General features: G+C 33.8%; 1 protein-coding gene across 1 annotated transcript in view; it reads right to left on the bottom strand.

Moving 5' to 3' along the window:
* The window catches only part of HCN1 (hyperpolarization activated cyclic nucleotide gated potassium channel 1), a 655,526-nt gene that overhangs the window by 149,207 nt on the left and 483,583 nt on the right, over positions 1-22,736 (bottom strand). Inside the window, exon 4 of the mRNA XM_074203552.1 lies at positions 20,503-20,721. Within this exon, the coding sequence (XP_074059653.1) occupies positions 20,503-20,721 (219 nt within the window). The remainder of the gene's footprint in view (positions 1-20,502; positions 20,722-22,736) is intronic.

Raw genomic sequence — 22,736 nt, 5'->3', positions numbered from 1 at the left:
ATTCCATAGTACTTTTAGATGATCAGGGAACTGTCTTTATTGTAGTTTTTAAAATTAACTTCTCTAGGAGTTATTGTAATAGAATTAGTGCAATCATATTCCAAGGGCTGCAGTTGTCATTTGAGAATGTTACTTGAATAACTTGATTCCTTTAATATTGCTGGGGGGGGGGAGAGAAATTCCTCCATTAAGTCTAAGCTTTTTATGTGTTCTGATTCCTTCAAAGTGGCAGAAGCTTTATCCATAATTCAAGCCAGGGGGACATTTATAGGTAAATTACAGTGCAAAGTTATAGACCAGAAGACATCCAATCTGTCACTGAGAAAGCAGAGGCAATTAAAGCTTGGCCTGGGTCCAATGTATGTAGCACAACAACAAGATAGCAAGCACTTGCCTGCTGCAAATGTTTTATCTGTGGACAAAGGGTCAGGTTTCAAAAACCTGAAGACAGGCTCAAAAGGAAAGTTCACCAAAAGCATTAAAATGGAGCATCAGATACAAGGAAGCTAGTTAATGAATTGTACAGCAACACCTTTTTCTTGCCTGAATCACATTCTCTGTTACCTGGTGATAAGTCTTTTCTTAAAGATTGAGACTGTACACTTGGCAAAAAACAAAAACAAAAAAAAAGCAAAAGCAAAAACAAACAAAAAAAAAATCAACCCTGTTCTTTTGTTGCCACATTGACATTACAATTATGATGAATGCAATCATTCTACCTGCCTTTACTATCTCCCCTATGGAACAGGGATAGTAACAGATTTTTCAAATTTTACAGAACACACAGGGACAATTCCCATGTCAAAATTAGTCTTTATTAAAAAAGAACTATGTTAATAGTAATTTTCTAAATGTAGTATTCCCATAATGATAAAAGTTAGATGACTTATGTTGGATTAGTGTGTCATTCATGGAAACATACCATTTGATGTTACATTCTTCAGTGCTGAGCATCTAATAATTATATTAAACATATTCTAATTTCAAATACACATAAAGAAATAATTTATTTTAAATAATAAACAAGACCAAATGCATATCAAATCTATGAAATACATCATGTCAACTAAATATTCATGAAGCATATTTGAAAATATTCATCTCTCTCCTCATATTATGGTTGTTTCATTGGCTTATTTCCCTTTTTGAAATGTAAGTTCCTCACATTTACAGGGACCATATCTTGAGGAAATGCCCAGACCAGGTCTCTGTTTAGCTCCTGCATCTCCAACTTTCTTCTCCATAGCCAACAGTCTTTTCCTCCAGGAAGATCCTTCTATCCCTGCAGGCCAATTCTTGGATTGATGAGTTCCTTCCTTAACCTCAATTTTGAAAAAATATCCAGGCCAGCTCTATACTCACTCTTTCATATCTTTCCCAGTTCTGGTGAGAACTTTTCCTCCATGAGCCCATGAAGATACTTTGACCTTATTCCACTTCCTTTTGTTTATTGACTTCTCCCATTGGAATGCAAATCAAATGAGAACAAGAACTATTCCTATTTTCTCTAAATTTTGTATTTCCATCCATTAGCACATTAATAAATGCTTGTTGACCTGTTTGTATTTTATTTCATTTTTTTGTTTTTACTCAGTGTCTAAAAGAGTGCTTTATATGCTTAATAAATGCTTATTTACTTGATTGTATTTTATTTCATCTTTGTTTACCCAGTGTCTTAAAAAAGTGCCTTGTATACTTATAAATAAATACTAGTTGAATTTAAAAGGTCTCATTTTACTCAGAAATGTTTGACAATGGGTATCTGATAAAGGTTTATCAATATACCTCCATTGCCTAAGGGTTTCACTGGTAAAGAAAAAAGGAACTACTCATATCCCTAATTTGTTAGTCTGATTATAGAGTATAGAGAAATTTGGGTTCAAGAAACTAGCTGTATTATGATGATAACAAAGTACAAAGTCAATCATCAGAATATAAGTAGTCAAAGAATCTAAACAAACAGTTCTCAAAAGAAATGCAAATTATTAACAACTGTAACAAAGATTGCTTCAACTCAACAACAATAGAGAGGCAAATAAAAGTAGAAAATAGAATTGCCAAAAAAAAAAAAAATGTTTGCCTCAAATCCAGCAATTGAGAAGGTTGATAAAAGAAACTGAAGCTAACAATATTCGATGTTGAGAATGTTGTGGAAAGAGGTGCAAATCAATGTGCTGATGGAGAAGCTTTTAATTTGTCCAACCACTCAGGAAAGCAATTTGTAATTATCCAAATAAAGTGATTAAATTGTCTATACTCTTTGACCCAGAGATTCTTCTACCAGGCATATGCCTTTAGAAGTCAGTGATTAAAAGGAATGTCACAAATTCAGAACTATATTTATAATGAGTTTTTTTGGAGTAGCACGAAATTGGAAACAAAGTATATGTCCATAGACTTGAGAACAGCTATATGGGATAGTTTTTCATTGGCTGTAGCATCTTGGGACTCTGCAGGAAGATCATTATATGGATAGTCTTATGAAAGATCACATAGACCATGATATTCTACCTCATCACCATCCCCTATCTCTTGGAAAAACTTGGGGCAGAAGGGGCAAGAAGAACTCCAAAAATCTTTTAAAGAAGAGATTTAGATCAGACATGTGGCTACATTACCTTGGAACTTCCCTCACATTCTGTCCCATTTTTCAGCTTCCTTTTCAACATTATCCTCTCCCATTATGTTGTAAGCTACTTGAGGGAAGGGAATGTCATTCTTTTTTCACAGTTGTATCTTTAGCTCATATTACAATGTTAGACACATAGTAGATGCTTAATAAACATGTATTACTTGATTGAAATAGGAAATAATACCATTTGTGCAGAGATACATGGAAAGAAATATATAAACAATCAAAGTGAAGGAAACAGAAATATACATACAAAAAATGGCTATAGTGATGTTTGCCCTTCATTCTTTTTTAAATGATTTTCATTACTTTTTGAATTTTACAGTTTTTCCCCCCAATCTCGCTTCCTTCCCCCTATCCCCCACAAAAGGCAATCTGATAGACTACCTTGTTTCCATGATATACATTGATCAAAATTGAATGTGAGACAGATATCATATCCTTAAGGAAAAAAAAGTAAGAGATGGCAAAATTACATAATAAAATATATATTTTTTTAAATAAAGGTAATAGTCTTTGGTCTTTGTTTAAACTCCACAATTCTTTCTTTGGATACAGATGGTATCCTCCATCAAAGATATCCTAAAATTGTCCCTGACTGTTACACTGATGATGTGAGCAAGTCAATTAAGGTTGATCATCACCCCAATGTTGCTGTTAGGGTGTACAATGTTCTGGTTCTGCTCATCTTGTTCAGCATCAGTTCCTGCAAATTCTTTCAGGCTTCTCTGAATTCCCATGCCTCCTGGTTTCTAATAGAACAATAGTGTTCCATTATATACATATACCACTATTTGTTCAATCATTGCCCAATTGATGGACATTCACTCAATTTCCAATTCTTTGCCACCACAAACAGGGCTGCTATAAATATTTTTGTATAAATGATGTTTTACCCTTTTTCATGATCTCTTCAGGGTATAAACCCAGTAGTGGTATTGCTGGATCAAAGGGTGTGCAGATTTTTATTGCCCTTTGGGCATAACCTCAGAAAGATTAGATGAGTTCACAGCTCCACCAACAATGCATTAGTGTCCCAGATTTCCCACATCACTCCCAACATTGATCTTTCTTTCTGGTTATATTGGCCAGTCTGAGAGGTGTGAGGTGGTACCTCAGAGATGTTTTAATCAGCAATGATTTAGAACAATTTTTAATATGACTATGTATTGCTTTGATTTCCTCATCCGTAAATTGCCTCTGCATATCCTTTGACCATTTGTTAATTGAGCAATGGCTTGATTTTTATTAATTTGACTCCATTCTCTATATATTTTAGAAATAAGTTCTTTGTCAGAAATACTAGTTGTAAAAATTGTTTCCCAATTTACTACATTTCTTTTGATCTTAGTTAAAGTAGCTTTGTTTGTACAAAGCTTTTTAATTTAATGTAATCAAAATTGTCGAGTTTGTTTTTTAATGACATTCTCCATTTTTGACTTGGTCACAAACTGCTTCCCTTTCAATAGATCTGACAGATCTCCTAGTTTGCTTATAATATTGTTTTTTATGTCTAAATCCTGTATCCATTTTGATCTTATCTCGGTATAGGATGTGAAATGTTGGTCTAATCCAAATTTCTGCCATACTAACTTCAAATTTTCCCCACAGTTTTTATCAATGAGAGAGTTTTTATCCCAATAGTTGGACTCTTTGGATTTATCAAACTGCAGATTACTATAATTTGTACTTCATTCTTGAAGAAGACCATGATATCAAGTAGGTGATGCCATGACAAGTACATGAATTGAATTTGAGTGAGGGGTGCTGTGTTAAGACACCAGCCTCACCTTCTCCTCTAGAGTCATCTGGGTTCAGTGGGCAGATATAAACCAAAACGATTGGAGATGGATTTGAGTCAGTCAGGGTTAACTGATTTGTTCAAGGTCACAAAACCAGTAAGTAGCAAAGTATTTGAGTCTATATTCAAACTCTCATCCTCCTAACTCCAATGCCAATGCTCTATCCACTGCACTACCGAGCAAAACTAAATACTACATTATAATGATCAATATTGGTTCCAAAGATTAAATATTAGAAGTTGTCTTTCTCCATTTTTTTAGAGAAGTAAGGAATGATTAAGTGTGGAATAGTACAAAAAACTGTCAAACTTTTTAAAACTATATTGGTAAATTTTGTTAAAGTATTTTTCCTTCATTGTTTTCTTTTTTAAAATGGATAGCTTTCTGGGAAAGGAAAAGAGCATTTATATACCAGGAAATGTAGTTGATGTAAAAATTAAATATAGCAAAATAATACTTTAAACAAATTTTTGATATAATATATATGTATATATATATATATATATATATATATATATATATATATATATATATATATATGTTGGATATATGGATTTTTATAAAGGCTTTATCTAGTGTTAATTTCACTTGCTCCCTATTCTTTCCTCCTTCCTTCTCTTTTCTCAAATCTGGAATGTCTAAGATGGAACTCCTCATCTTCCCATATAAATCTTTTCCTATTCCCTTCCTCTTTCAAGAAACCTCAGTGATTAGCTCTCTCCATTTCTTCATCTTCATATGAAATCATTTTTTAAATCTTGTGTATTCTCCTTTATAGCAAATATCTTGTCTATTCCTTCCAACAACATACAGTGGCATACTATATTTAGCTCATTCCTTCTTAATTTGTTAGAATAAAGTGATCTTCTTGATATTGGTTTCCAGTCTCCAATCTATATTTCCTAAAATTGACACAGTAATTTTTAACTAATAAGCAGGTTCATTTATTAAACTTCCCATTATCAAACATTTTTTGCTCATTTTTGCCTTCAGAATAATAAATACAGAATCTTTAGTCTGGCATTCAAAGTCTTTTACAATTTCACTACAATCTGCCTGTCTAGCTTTATGGCACATTACTTCCTTTCATGGAATCTCTGTTTCATACAAATCAGACTAGTATTATTCATTAACTTGACATTCAATTGTCTGTCTCTCTGTAGTTGAGCAGGCTACGTCTCATGTCAAGAACTCACTCTCTTCTCATTTCTGAATGTCACAATCATCTTCAAAGACTGAACTCACTTCTCATTTCCTGCATGAAGGCTTTCCTGATTCCCACTTGAAAGGAGTCTTTCTCTTTTAACATATTCATAGAGACCTTCGTATTTCTCCAACTCTTTTATGTTACTTATTTGTGTTCATGCTATGTCAACACCACACTAAGTAGACTGCAAACTTGTAGAAGATAGACATTGACATTTTTTAACTTGTATTGTCCCTAGTTCTAACTACAATGCCTTGCCCTTTTGTGAACCATATAAAACTCAACGAATATTGGCTAAATAGAGGGAATTTAAAAAATTAAACAACTAGCTTGGAATTGAATGCATCCCTAATAAATAAAGAATCTTAGTAGAAGCAATTAAAGTTCTTCACATTGGAGCTTTTGTACTGCTTTCCTGGATTATTGAAGACTGACTTGTTCTATGAGTTCTTCATTCTAGTCAAATTAGTTGGTTGAGTATTTGCCCAAGTCCAGAATTCTACCATCCATATCCATACATTTGCACAAGTTATCCTTCATGTCTGAAATCTCAGAATTTCTGACTTCTTTTAAGACTCAGTGATATGAATATATATATATATATATATATATATGAAATATTTTCCTGATTTTTTAGACGGTTGATAATCTCTCATTCCTATCCCAATGGCTCCTTAAGGATAAAATGATTTTCATTTTTTCTTGGCAAGTCCAAAACCTAGCACATGTACATGAATTTAATAAATGTATTCTAAATTGAACTGAATTGACTGATCAGGTGCATTACTCCTTTACTGATGATAAAAGGCAAATACTGGAAGCAACTTCAATGTATACCAATAAGAGAGTGGTTAAATAAATTATAATTTAATAAAGTGCAAGAATTATAATAAAAATACTTAAGAGTTTTGGTATATAGAGAAAAATATCTAAGAGCTATGTAAAAAATATTAAGGACAAAAAGCTGGACCAGTCAATATCTATCAATTATACACTCACTTATACCAGGCACATCTTAATAATCAGAATAATGTAGTATATGATGCTGATGGGGACTTAAAGTAAATGACTGAAAAATACTTGATATTTTATGCATCAGAATTAATTTTTATATTTTAGTAGTTATTATAGCAAGTTTAGTTGGTTATACTGAATCACAACATTTTTTCTTTTAATAAAACATTTAAAAATCAATAGAGTTTCCTACCAATCAAAATTCCTAAAAATTACTTTGAGTTAGAAAAGAATGTAAGTAAATTAATATAGAGAAATAAAAAGGTGAGAAGTTACTGGGATTTAATTTAAAAATATGCAAAAGAGGGTGGCTTAGCCCTACCAGATCTAAAATTGTATTATAAAGCATCAATCATCAAAACTGTCTGGTATTGCTTAGAAAAAGAATGGAGGATCAATGGAATAGACTAGGTGCAATAGCAGGAAGTGATTATAGAAAGCTGCTGTTTGATAAACCCAGAGTCCAGCTACTGAGTTAAAAACTCTCTTTGATTAAAAAATTGGGAAAAATTGTAAATTAGTTTGGCAGAAACTTAGATTAGAACAACACTTCACACCTATACTAAGATAAGATCAAAATGGATACAGGATTTAGACATAAAAAACAATATTACAAGCAAACTAGAAGATCAAGAAATAGTTTACCTGTCAGATCTATGGAAAGAGAAGCATTTTAAGACCAAGGAAGACATGGAGAACATTATTAAAAACAAACTGGATGATTTCAATTACAGTAAATTAAAAGGCTTTTGCACAAACAAAACCACTGTAACCAAGATCAAAAGAAATGCAGTAAATTGGGAAATAATTTTTCCAACTAGTACTTCTGATAAAGGACTCATTTCTAAAATATACAAAGTACTGCATCATTTTTTTTCCTCAATTGAAAAATGGTCAAAGGATATGCAAAGGTAATTTACAGATGAGGAAATCAAAGTGATTTATAGTCAAATTAAAAATTACTCCCAAATCACTATTTATCAGAGAAATGTAAATTAGGTTTTTGTTTTTTTGTTTTTGCAAGGCAATGGGGTTAAGTGGCTTGCCTAAGGTCACACAGCTAGGTAATTATTAAGTGTTTGAGACCAGATTTGAACTCTGGTACTCCTGACTCCAGGGCCAGTGCTCTATCCACTGCACCACCTAGCCGCCCCATAGAAATGTAAATTAAAGCATCACTGAGCCACCACCTCACACCTCTCAGACTAGCCAATATGACCAGAAAGAAAAATGATCAGTGTTGGAAGGGATGTGGGAAATCTGGGACACTAATACCTTGTTGGTGGAGCTGTAAACTCATCCAACCTTTCTGGAAAGCAATTTGGAATTATACTCTAAAGGCAAGAAAAATGCATACCCTTTGATCCCAGCAGTACCACTACTGGGTCTATAACCTGAAGAGATTATGAAAAAGGGTAAAAACATTTGTCCAAAAATATTCATAGCAGCCCTGTTTATGGTGACAAAGAATTGGAAATTGAGTGAATGTCCATCAATTGGGAAATTGCTTAATTAACTGTGGAATATGTATGTGATAGAACACTATTATTCTATCAGAAATTAGGAGGGATGGGAATTCAGGGAAGCCCAGAAGAATTTTCCTGAACTGATGCTGAGCGAGATGAGCAGAACCAGAACACTGTACATATGGGAATGATGATCAAACCTAATGGACTTTCTCGTTCCATCAGTGCAACAATCAGACCCAATTTTGGGATATCTGTGATGGAGAATACCATCTGTATCCAGAGAAAGAATTATAGAGTTTGAACAAAGATCAAAGACTGTTATCTTTAATTTTTTTTTAAAAAAGCATTCTTATTATGTAATTTTGCTATCTCTTATACTTTATTTTTTTTCTCAAGGATATGTTCTCTTTCATCACATTCAACTTACAACAATTTATAACATGGAAACAATGTAAAGACTAACAGACTGTCTTCTGTGGGAGGTGGGGGGAAGTGAAGTAAGATTAGGGGAAAAATTGTAAAATTCAAAATAAATAAATAAATTTAAAAATTAAAAAAAAATCAATGGAGTAACCTGGAAATAATCAATAAGCAAATGATTCATACAAGGTAAGCATAAGAAGCAAAAGTGAGGTCATTTCTTAGTAAACAATATAGAAATGGATTTCAAAACATCAGAATTAGGATTGATATGATTTAGAATACAATTAATATATGTTTAGAAAAGGGAAATGACTTGCCATTCCATTTTCTAACATTAGAAAAGAAACTATTTCTTCACTTGCTATGGATTTATGGAATTTGCTTCCTTGTTTTTTAATTATCTTTATATATACATATATATATATATATATATATATATATATATATATTGAAGGGACCCAATTTTCTTAATTTCAAGAAATACTTGAACAACTTCCCTGGGTCAAGTACTATACTTGGTACTAGTAATAAAGACAAAAATGAAAAGTCTCTGTTCTTTAAGGAATTTACATTTCATCTAGGGAAACAAATTGTATACATATAAGTAGACACCAAAGACTACAAAAGGGTTAAATTCACAATTAAAAAAAAAGAACACCTTAAAAAAAGGGTGGGTAGAAATTCTAAGCGATAATGGTGAGGGGGGAGTGCATTCCAGACTTAAGGTACAAAGGCAATGAAACAGGTCATGCAGCCTCAGGTATGAGGAGCAGAACAAAGGAGAAGATAGCCAGACTGAAGAGAATTTAAAGGGGTGTCATTTCTTCATAAGATTGAAATAAAATTTGCTAATATATAAAATTAATATGGAACAGAAAAAGCTTTTTTTTCTGGTGGTAAACTTCCTCAAATCTATATTGAAATTAATTCTATCATAACCTTGTGATTCAATTTTTGTTGTTGTTTCAGTATTGTCTGATCCTTCATGTCCTTATTGAAGTTTTCTTGGTAAAGATACAGTGTGGTTTGCCTTTTTCTTCTCCAACTCATTTTACAGATGAGGAAACTGAGGCAAGCATGGCTAACTGACTGTCCAGGGTCACACAATTGACATCTGAGCTTGGATTTGAACTCAGAAATATGAATCTTCCTGATTTCAGGCTTCACACTATCCAATCCAGTGCCTAGGTGTCTTGTGACTCCATAAGAATATATTAAAATAATTTACCCCACATAAAAAATAAGCTTCAGATCTTCCAACAGTGATGACTGCATAACAGGAAGGAAGAAGCTAGGGAGTCTTGGCAGGGCTACATGAAAAAGCATATCAGAAGAGGCTTGAATGTGAAGGTGTGAACAATTAGGCAGGTAAGAAGAACCAGTTTGAAGCAACTAAGAATGTGAATTATAATTTGAATTGAGTTGCAAAAACTGAAGGGAGTCTCTCAGCTGATCAGAGGAAAGATTTCTGACAAAAGACTTAAAAGTCCCCTTGTGACTTAATAATCATTGTAGGGAATTCATCCAGGAAGAGAAATGTGAATGGGGAATTCTGGATAGCTACCAGCATATCAGAGAACTTATGACCAGAAAGTTCCAAGTGACTTCAGAGTAAGCTGTTTCTACTTGATGTGATGGGACCAAGAAAGGACAGAGTAAGTAGCCCCATCATAGATAGCATGCTCCAATGACTTTAAAATCAGGAGGTTCGGGTTCAAATAATATTAACTACTTGACTGACCATGGGCATGTCAGTCTCAATTTCCTCTGCTGTGAAATGAAAAAAAGCAAAGGTTTTGCTACATTTTACACAGGGTGGCTATAAGAAAAAGTGCTTTGTTAATCTTTAAGTGCTATATAAATATGTTATTACTATCAGCAGTAAATTCTAGACATTGACAACTTTCCATCACTATTTTATGTCATATTAATAATATAATAATAATGTAGAAGGATTAAAACTTAATAATCATCATCATAGAGAAATGATTAAGTCTCTCAACCTTTGAAAGAAAAACAGAGTAATTCCATTGAAGAGACTGGTCAAGGGGTTTGGTGGAGACAAGTGGTATTAAATAATCCGTAAACCTATAACTTTTCTGTCTTTGTGTAATCAGGATGTTAAGATATGTCTTAATGCTAGTAAAACTGTTTGGGACCTGAAATTTCTGACTGAGCTTATATCAAAAACACAAATTTGGGAGAGGGAGCTGGGGAAAAAAGTATAAAAGTCTCAAAAGCTTGTTATCTTCAGGGGGCAGGATACCAATCCTACTTCTCCCTGTTTGGTACTCCAAAATCATCTGTGAGCTTTACTGATGGACAGAATGTCTCTATATCTAAGCCACATACAATTTTAAAGCTACTCAGCCATCTTCATTTCCTTCCCCTCTCTCCTGGTACTCTTTTCTTTCCCTATTCTCCTTCTTTCCACCTATAGTTCTGGAACAGTAATTAACAATGCAATTCCTAGAAAATACATGGCAATCAATTGTCAATGACCTCCTATGGTCCAGTCACCTATCCCTGTGATTTCTCTGACCAAATAAAGCTCTCAAGAAGCTTTCATTCTGATGGGAAAAATAAAACAGATAGGAGTGATGTCTAGAGACAGCTAGGTATGCATATGTATGATTGTGTTTGTGTGTGTGTCTGTGTGTGTGTATGTGTGTGATGTAAATGCTTGACACAGTGACAGGCACAAAATAAATAGTAAATGTTTTGGATTTATTCATCCATTCACACACAGGTATGCAATGAAATTAGCAAATAGTATGAAATATTATATTTCCAATATAGTACATGGTGCCACAAAGTTTTACTTTGAGTTACCAATATGTTTCTCTCTTTCACTAATGTATTGAATGAGTTATCAGTCACATTACTACTCAGTCTTAGAAGATAAATGTCAGTGTGACACCTTAACTTTCTCCAGATTGTAGAATAAGTTGCTAACTCTGTACTAAAAAGTTGTCAGTCTCCTGTTTTGTCTGTCTTTTATATTATTTAAAGCAAGTGAGGCGTTTTCCATTACTAATAGCTCATATAACTCAAAGAATAATTCCTCCAGTGAGGGAGAATTCCATTAAAAAATATTCTCTGAAGGTTTAGTTAATCTTTTATTTTTCTAGAGTTTTACAAATGAATTGTATTTTTTCTGTTCTATCCTGGTTGAGACAATCAGGATCAAAACTAACAAAAACAATGACACTCAATGAAAATAATTTTTATTATGAAAAAGAATATTGAAATGATTGCTGGTTATCTTCAGATACTACAGAAGGAAGCAAACAATCAATATGTTAGAAAACATGGGCCAAGTTGTCAAGTTTTATTATGTTTCCATCTCATCTATTCATGCAGTTACTAGTCCCATCACTCACATAGATTATTACTGTAGCCTTTTAATTGTTCTACCTGATGCTAGTATCTCACCACTACAATCAATCCTTTACATTGTTGTCAAAGGTATTAATTTTTAGGTTTTTTTGCAAGGCAATGGGGTTAAGTGGCTTGCCCAAGGCCCCACGGCTAGGTAATTATTAAGTGTCTGATACCAGATTTGAACCCAGGTACTCCTGACTCCAGGGCTGGTGCTTTATCCACTGCGCCACCTAGCCACCCCCAACAGTATTTTCTAAAAACAGTTCTGATCCTCACCTGACTAGGCAGTTAAATCTAGTGGCTTCCTATCGCTTATCATTATAAGCTCCTCATTTCTAGAATACTTCCTGCCTTTCCAGGTGAAGGGTGAAGGGTTAAATTGAAATCTTCCTTATCAGTCATCATGGTCCAAGGAGAAGGAACTTCACAAGCACATTGAACTGAAACATGATTGATCAAGAAATGTTCTGGGCCAGAGAGTGCTACAGAACATTTCTAGCAAATAAGTTTGGTGGTCCATTCCTGGGGACTTGGCCCTACCCTAAGAGATTTCCACAACATACCTGGAGAAAGTGATTGTATTCAGAATCTAAGGGTGTTTTGGTTCAAACTCGTGGGATATTGAGTTCAGTACTGAATAATCCCTTGGATCTGTGCCCACTTCTCCACTCAAGAGAGTGGAGTGTAGACTTCCCCACTTGAGACCCTGGAGACCATATCATGACATCTCAGAACATCCCCAGCAAGATTTCCAGGTTTATTGGAGTCTCTGCATTTGGATGACCCCTTTGTATTTTATCTCTATCTCCTTTATCCCTACTGCTGTTTTACATATATGTAAGTTTGCACAAACTTGTGTTATAAGTATATTAATCATTAAAATTCTGATTTAAAGAAGAGAGAGGGCATGGAACTGTGGGACAGATGTGGACTCATTAAATTAGAAGGCTGCACAGCACTGTAATAACTCTTTCTGTTACACAAGGCTTCTTACAATTTACTCAGGCAGCCACTCAATAAACAATCAATCAATAAGTATTTATGGAGTACATGTTGTTTGCTAGGCACTGTGCTAAGAGCTAGGAATACAAAGAAAAGCAAAAGACAGGCCCTATTCTCAAGGATCTCATAGTCTAATGGAGAAGACAACATGAAACATATTATATCCAAAGATTCTGTATATGAGTTAAATGATAAATAATAAACAGGAAGAAGGAATTAAAGCAAAATTGAGAAAGGCTTCCTCTAAAAGGTGGGATTTTAGCTGTAATTTAAAGAAAAGAGGCAGGACAAGGAAGGAATATGTAAGAAGTTAGGTAAGTGAGGGGTGAGTTTATGAAGGATTTTGAATGTCAAATAGAAGATTTTATATTTGATCATGAAAGTCAAAGGGAGTCATGGGGAATAAATTACATAGAAGTCACATTGTGCTTTAATAAGTTTGAAGGACAGAAAAAGATAGTGGGGAGAGATTTGTTGTAGCGAGACCAAACTGCAGGTTGCTGTAATCATCCCTTCTACTCTCTACTCTATGGTCAAAATAAACTGATTGATTTGCTATTCCTCATACCCACAAAAGTTCATCTTTCATCTCTGTGACTTTGTACAGGATGACCTCCATGTTCTCCATGTTCATTTCCACCTATTACAATCCCTAGCAGGCTTCATGACTGAGCTCAAAGACAATCTTTGGCAGGAGGATCATCCTTCCCAGGTCGATGAATGTTGGATTCTCTCAGATTGTTTTCCAAGTCCTGAGGATGTATTTTGCTAGTACCTATTTATTTATATGTTGCATTATGTGGACTCCTTAAAAGCATGAACTGTTTTTGCCTTTCTTCTTTACTCCAAAGCTTATATAGTGCTTGCCACATAATAACTGCTCAATAATTACATAAAACTTATTTATTAAAATCATATATTATAGGATAGTTGATCCATCATATCTATAGTTATTATTGTAGAAGTCTAATGTACCTATTGATTCGATTTTATACAGTGACAGTTTTACTTAAATGGATAAATAGTAAATGGAATTCAATTTAGGCTCTTAGAAAATCATTTATTTGCAGGATGACAGGCTTATAAAACTAGTGCATTTTCCTTTATCTTTGCTGCTAAATGAACTTTTTATTACTCCATAGAATCATTCAGGCCACTAGGGCAGTTAACTCTATAAATGAGGCCTAAGAGCCTGGAAAGAGTTGAGGCAAGTTAAGAACTTGATGCACCCAATAGCTTGAAAAAGTAAATTTATAGAAGAAAAAAAGAATGACATGATATCAATCAGTTTCTCCCATTGCCCCTAATTGTTACTTTTTTTTTTTTTGAGCCTCTGGTACCTGTTACCACATTATTACTGAATGGAACAGGAAGAGGTAATATGCTTCTCTACATAATCAACTTGCTACGACAAAGTTCTTTTGAGTCTAGGAAATATTAGGGTTCCTGTATTTTAATATTTACTATTCAGTGGTACTGGAAACACACATCATAAATTATAAACAGTGCTTCTTAAGGCTCTGCTTAGCAAGATTTATTTTAAAAAGTTATTATTTTCATAAATTTACATTTCAGTTAAAACAATGTCTTATTTAACCAAATTGTAAAGCTAATATTCATGAATATATATATATATATTCATATACACATAAATATATAAATACATATTATATATATATACCTAGTATTTATGCTTAGAAAAATTTTCCAGATAGTAGAGAAAATATGGGGAAAATAATATTTATATTTTTAATTTTTTTTTTTTTGATTATTGAATTCTTTTATTCTGTACATAGAAGCCATGAAGAATCTGGCCTGTGGGCTTGTTGGGGCTGCATCACGAGTATATGGCTCCACACATCAGTTCTGGGGGTAGAGATGATAACACGAGATTCTAGTTCAATAACAAGATAATAAGGTCTTCTAACAGTGGATCAGGTATAGTCTGATAAAGCAGTTTTAATGAATCAGTGAGAATAACATAGAAAGGTGGAAAGGAGAGGGGAGTTAAGCAACAGAGGCCCCTGACCCCCAAAGAAAACTGCTCTATTACTTGGTGTTGCCCAGTAGTGGGATTCAAATAACAATTGATTCTCTGCCTTAATGAACACTTTAAGAATGCAAAAAGATATACCAAAAGGTAGTTCAATATTTTGTGTATTTAATACTCAAATAAGAACAATAAAAGAGATACACAAAACTAGATTATTTTATATTACTTACAGTAAGCAAACATGCACTTATGGAGCAAAAGCAGCCATATGACCATAGTAGCCAATGTTGAAACAAATGTATTTTACCTACCCTAACTGTTTTCTTTTCTTCTACTTTCACAGCTTCAGAAATGTATGATAAGATAACCCTTGAAATCTATATTTCTGTTAGTTCATTGTATCCCAGCTTCCTATTGGTTTCATCAATTGGGGAACATCAGCACATTCATAGTATCTCAGGGGAATTTTCAGTGTAACTCAAAGTGGAAACAGAAGACAGCTTACCCCCCTGGTTATTTGGCACTTTTTCTCTTTATGTTATATGTTTATTTACTGAAATAACAAAAACTAGGGAATAAAAATGTAGTATTTCATCAAAGGTATAATTAGTTTTAAGAAATGAATAAATAAATATTACAAGCAGTTTCGTCATTTTCTTTCATTTATGGACAGAACGAACGTTACTCTAAGGGTACTTAGAAAACACTGTTGTACAGATGAAAATTAAAAAAGAGTAAGGAATGTAAATTTGTTTTTCCACATTGGGCAACTGCTCAGGCACCCACTTTAGAGAGAACCCTGATTACAAGTGCCATTTTAACAAATGGTTTACCAAACTCTTTGTAAAAATTAGGTATTGATTCTGTCAAATCAGTGAGAATCGGTTGGATCCTACCACTTGTGCTGCCCATTATTTGGATAGGGCTTTCTATAGAGGTGACTTGCGACTGCTAGCTCTGAAGTTTCCTGGCCATGGAACTTACTTGGTCCACAAGTCTTTGAAGTCCCTTCTAGTAAATGTAGTCTTGCTGCCTAGCTCACCTTCAATTCTGAAAAGCTGGTTATACTTGGCCAGATGCTCAGATTGGTAGGAGGCACCCATCTTTATCAGGTCAGTGCAGAAAACCATCACCAGGTCTGTGATGAAGGCATCTTCAGTCTGCCCAGGATTACAGGAAGCCAACCCCCCCCTCCTGCCCCCATTGGATTGGGCCAGCTTACTTGTCTAGACAAATTCAGTCAAGGAGTCGAGTCAATCAGATTCACTTTGAGTTGCTTGCTAACTTTCTCACTCAAGCCTTTTTAATGGGCTTGGGATATCTACTGTGCCAGTAAAATTCTTTCAGGTTTCCGAATCACCTTTGTTAAAGGAATCTTCAATAGATACCAGTAGAGAGTCTTTGATAAAGGTCCTGTAGAGGTTCCCAAGCTCAACAGGAAAGATATATCTCTTGGAAGAATCAGCAGATTTGAAGTCCAAATCACATTTTCCAGAATGGAAGAATCCATTGACAGCAACATCCATACCAATTACAACCTAATCTGTATAGCCAGTCTTACCAATAGCATTCTTCAGCAGTTCCGGAGCTTTTTTTATTCTCCAGGATGCTAGGAGCAAAGCCACGCTAATCCTCTATATTTTTGGTGCCTTTTCCTTACTTCTGCTTAATCACATTCTTCATGTGGTGGCAAACCTCAGCTCCCAATAGGGATAGCCGTCTTGACATTTATTGCTCCACTTGTTATCAATATGGTAACACTGATTTCATACGCCCATACTGGTAACCTTGATCATACTGAAAACTGGAGCTAACAGGAGGACTTCTTCATTGCCTACAAGGTCAGCAATAAGGTGGAATAAGGAGACACTTTTCTCAACAGTACTAGCCTTATGAACAGTCAGAAACATTTCCAACATGGCATTTGCAACAAATTTAGATTTATTCTTAGTACCATCCACTTCTATCATCAATTTGTCAATCTTCTGTTCTGCAGTGTTGTGTCTTGCTAAACAAGGTCAGAACAATAGTTTCATTAATGTGCTTTTTTGAGACACCTTTTCCCATATAGCAAGTCTTCTTACTGTGTCAGAGCTTCAGGGTTTCGTGGATACCAGGAGACATACCACCAGTCACAGTACTTAGGAAGAGACTATTTACAGTATAGAAATTAACTTTAATGATGGGGTTTCCATGAGAGTCAAAGATCTCTCTTGCCTTGATGTTCAAAATCCAATTTCTGGATGGGAGTTCCTCCAATGGACTCAGATAATAGAGGCAGAGGGATCTAGTTACACCAAGAAGGGTGCATTTAAAAGGCCTTACATTTTCCTTATCAATATGAATCATTAGTAAATGAGCTCTTCCTTAATTACATCAGAATACATTGGCTCCAACAATTGACTAATACAGCAAATTTAGGTTTTTTTTAAGAAGTCTATGCCAAATGTTTTCAATACACACACACACACACACACACACACACACACACACACACACACACACATACACACACAAACGTGCGCTCACACAAACACAAAGTTACCTAAAAGTATAATTCAAGAAGAAAGCAATATCACAAATTAACACAAAGAAAACAGCTAACAATAATAAATTTCCTACCATTTGTTTCCTTATTTCTTATCCTAATATATAATATATCTATATTCATATGTATAAGTGTAGATATAGATATGGAGACAGATATAAATGATTCAATTTCTGGGTTCAAATCCTAGCTTTGATACGGATTAACTACATAAGTTTGAGGAAGCCACTGCTTTGTGTCTCATTTTTCTCACTTGCAAAATAAGGACAATAATAAAATCTACCTCCAAGGGCAATTAAAAAAACAAATAAAATCAACATCAAATAAATCAAATCAAATAACACATTAAATAATACATTGCAGAACTTTATCTTGTTAACATCTGATATCTTTTTTATACTGCCCCAAAACCTTACTTCTCCATAATATGTAGGTTTGTTCATGGAAGGAGATAATATTATATTACTTCATGATGTCCTAAGCAGCAATTTTTAATGAAATAATCTAAATTTCTAAAGGGTAATGGTGATTTCAAGGATCCATATTATTTATTATTTGGAGCTGTAAATATAATTTGCCTCTGCCTTTCGCATACACAAAGATGTCACAGATAGCTACAAAATCTGAAATCAAAAAGTTGATTTACTTTCAATGCAAAGTTAGTTTGTATTGACATGAAAATTGCTTATCTGTCTGAAAATATTGTTTGTGAACTAGCTATTTTTCATGCATCTCACACTGTATTGGGGAAAAACCTAATGTTTTGTTTGTTTTTTTCTAATTCTGTATATTCCATAGGGAACTAGGGGAAGGCAACAATTGTTATTTGCAAGCCAGATAAATCTGTAGAATCACAATTTATGACTTCCTTCATCCCCCAAAAGCACTTTGTTTATAGTTTATCTTTTCTTGCATTTTATACGTTATTTTCCTCTCAATATAAAGCATGTTCCACAAGGGGAGGGACAGCTTCAATTTTGTCTTTGAATCTCTACATCTTACACCAACACCTGATATATAACAGGTGCTTAATAAATGCTTTCTAAATTGAACTGAAATTGAATTATGAAATGTGAACTAGTCATTTGTGCTTTATAGATTGCGATGACTATTAAGAAAAGTATAAATTTCTGAAAATGAAATTGTAGTTTGTGACATGTGATGTGCATTGGGGAATTTCTTGGCATCATGTCAATAGCTGTACATAAATAATTAAACAACCAAAATTTTTAAATCAAATATCTGCCTTTTTGGCAATAGCTCAGAAACAGAAAGGGAGAATTAAATGAATTTCCATTGCTTCTTATTGCAATTTCAAAAGATAAAATACAATTTATCATTAACAAACCAGGAATTTCTTTTTCACCATGTGATTAATATGGAAATATACATATTGCACATTATAACCTATATCAGATTATTTCATATTTTAAGATGGGGAGGGAGATAGGGAGAAAAGCCTATAAAAACTAAATGTTGAAAATTATCTTCACATGTAGTTGGAAAAATAAATAAATCATGAAAAATATCTAAATCAGGAATTATTAAAAAAAAATTGAATGATATAGGTAAGAACATGATCCATTTCTATAAAAACTGGTTGATGCCAACTAATGTTTTAAAAGCCATATCCTACATTGGATGAATGAACAAACAAATAATTCAACTTTAGTTCTCTTATAATATATAATAACTTAAAAAATTAAATTAACTAAATCTATTTTGAATAAAAACTTAGTTAAAATTCTGCACTGTCTGGTCAATCCTAAATCTATGTATCATACCTACTTATAGAAGGAAAGACTTTGATTAAAAAAATAGGATAAGGTCTTTTTTCAATACTAAGCTATTAAAGAACCAACTAAATCTATTTTGAGTAAAAGCTTAGTTAAAATTCTGCACTGTCTGGTCAATTCTAAGTCTATGTATCACACCTACTTATAGAAAGAAAGACTTTTATTAAAAAATATATATATATATATATATGTTCTTTTTTCAATACTATGCTAATAAAAACACCACTGTGGCAATAGTATTATTTGATGGATAATGGACATTAAAACATTTTGTTTTGCTTCATTTCTTTGCAAAATTATACATATACAACAAACTAAGACTAGCTATCCATTCAAAAGTGGAAGAGTTACTGATGCCATTCTGATTTTCTTAACAAGATATAATCTCTGGGGAAAATGATTTATTACATTGTTCAGCAAAAAAAAGTACTATATTGATAATTCTAACTTTATGTATTTTAATGTTATCTATACCCAGAATATCATATGAGACCAGTAAACTCTCTAGGAATGCTGAAGATAAGTTTCAAGGTATTTTGGATACCCCCCAGGTCCTAGATGCACCCAAAGCATTCTTTTTTGGGGTTACCACATTCCTTATTTGAGATGGGTCAACCTAATTTTGGTTTACTTGTCTAAATCCTATATAATGTATCACCTCCTTTACTACTCACTCTCTTCTACCACAAGATTTTGTTTGCCACCACTAGTAAATTTCTTTCTAAAACAATTTTGGATTTTTATATTCTGTTGTTATGAACAGTACTCCATGATGGAATGTTCTTCAGAGTCCTAGAATTTATCAGGAGGTGTACTGAGAATAGGGCCTATTCTTAGATGGCCAAATATTGCTAAAATTTGAATACAAGTTATTAGATTCAACATACTGCCAAATGTTTGCTAAGTAAGTAATAGCTAAATAATTAACTATAAATGATACAGCTAAAACATTAAATCAATATCAAAGTCATTGTCTTTATTTGGTATATCTGTTTCCAGAAAGAACTCACAGTAGACTTCATATCAATATATGAGGACATATTTAATATGTGCTATTCAATAAAATGGCTGATGCTGCCAAAATATACTAAGATATGCCACTGTTTCATCAAAGGCAAGATCAAAGCAAAATTTTATAGTTCTCACTGAATCACGGTAGAGTTTTGTTTATTTAATATAAATTTAGTATAGATTGATACCTAAATAAGGAAGAAACATCTAAAGTTAATTACCTTCTCTTGATATTGTCTCCGGGAGGAATCCAGAGATTGTATTAATGCGGTGGCATGACCAACAAACATGGCATAACAGGTGGCCCCTACAATCATGCTCAGCATGGTGATCCAGAGATCGGACATGCTGACTGGTGCTTGGGCACCATAACCAATGCAGAGCATGTGACTCATAGCTTTGAAGAGTGCATATGAATACTGCTTTCCCCAGGAGTCATTCTGAAGCAAAAAGAGAGAGAGAAAGAGAAAACATGATTGATATGGCAAGAAAGAAGAAGAAAAAAATGCATCCTGCATAAAATAAAAACATTCTCAGTGGCCTGTTTTATTGTACAGCCTTATAATACTATAAACATGCATTCATTTTTAAATAACTGACTACCTACTCATCTTTATTAGATTTTGCTTAACACAGCAAAAAGAAAAAAATTCAAATTCATCTTATAACTATTTTTAAGATAATAGCTGAAAAAGAAAATTGGTGTTATGAAGTCATTGGCATTTCTTTGAATCATCAAGAAAACTTTGAAAAAATAATATCAAGGGAATTTTAAATAATGCTTAATAATTGGTTCAGGGACAGTTAGGTAATGCAGTGGATAGAGTACTGGGTCTGAAGTTAGGGAGATTCATCTTCCTGAATTCAAATCTGACCTCAGAGACTTACCACATAGGTATAACTGACAAATGGTTGGACAACAAACAATAATTGGCTGTTGTTTTGAGGTATTTTTCAGTCATGCCTGACACTTTATGACCTTATTTGAGGTTCTCTGGGCAAACATATTGGAGTGGTCTATGATTTCCTTTTTTAACTCATTTCATGGATGAGGACACTATGATAAACAAGATTAAGTGACTTGGCCAAAGTCTCATAGTTAGTAAGTGTCTGAAGATCAATATGGGCTTCTGTTAAATTCCTGCTTCTAATATGTATTAATTAATTGATTGATTGAACAATGTCTGTCCTTCATTCTCAAAGAAGACCATGACACCAGGGAGGTAATGACATGAGAAAAACAAGAACTGGATTTGAGTGAGGGGGTGCTGTGCTAAATCACCAGTCTCACTTTCTCCTCCAGAGCCATCTGGGTCTAGTAGCCACATATGAATCAGGATGACTGGAGACAGTCCTGGATGCAAGGCAAGCAGAGTTAAGTCACACAGCTAGTAAGTGGCAAGTGTCTGAGGCTGAATTCGAACTTAAGTCCTCCCGAGTCTAAGGTTCTATTCACTGTCCAAGACATATTAGTTGTGTAGGTCACATAACTTTTACTTTCTAAGACTAAGTTGGAAATATTTGAACCTTAATTATATTGATGGCTTTCTTTTTTTTTTTTTTCAGAAAAAAACATTACTGCAAGCCTTTTGGACTAAGATATTTTCTCCCTTTCCTGAATTAGAATAAAGGCCTGCATTGAATTCCCAGTTCCACCAGTTGTTAGATATATAACCTCCAATTTCATAGGGCTATTGCTTGGATAAAATAAAAACATAATTCAAAATCTATACAGCTTCTATAACTACGCTACTAAAACTATGTAGTTATAAGGTGGGAGTGCCTGTGAGCATAAGATATGTCTAAGGCATAGGAATAAATGTGTACTTGTGAATATGTCAAAGTGGCAGTGTATATTTGTGGCTGCATCTGCCAAGTGGGAGGTGTTTTGAACTGTGTGTGTGTGTGTGTGTGTGTGTGTGTGTATGTGCGTGTGCACATGTTTGTGTGTGTTAGTGTGCATGTGTGTGTGTATCTGGTGCACATATATAATCTAAAACACATGAATCTGGAGATTTAGATAGACAGATAAACAGACAGGCAAACAGACAGAGACAGCAACATCGAGATATATAAAGGGAATACATAATAGCTTACAAGGGAAAATACAATTGAGATATGAGCAATTGAGAGAAATGGGCAAAATTTCATGCAGAATGTGCTACTTGGACTGAAGGCAGAAAGGGACTCTAAAGTAGAGGTTGGGAGGGATTGCATTCCAGGCATGTGTAATAATCAGTCTTCTTTCTGTCTGTCTGTCTCTGCCTGCTTCTCTGACCTTTCTCCTTCTCCCTTCTCTCTTTCCTTCTCATGTATCTATATAACACAGATACACAAATGTACACATAAGTATATCACAGACAATTAGGTTTCATAGATAATAACACTTTATTTATTCAAAAAATAAAACATTTCTTTAAACTTCTCTCCATTGAATATATTGTCTGTCTTGTCC

Source organism: Macrotis lagotis, chromosome X, assembly GCF_037893015.1.
Source record: "Macrotis lagotis isolate mMagLag1 chromosome X, bilby.v1.9.chrom.fasta, whole genome shotgun sequence".
In the NCBI taxonomy this organism is placed as follows: domain Eukaryota; kingdom Metazoa; phylum Chordata; class Mammalia; order Peramelemorphia; family Peramelidae; genus Macrotis; species Macrotis lagotis.
This window is presented reverse-complemented; position numbering and strand designations above follow the sequence as displayed.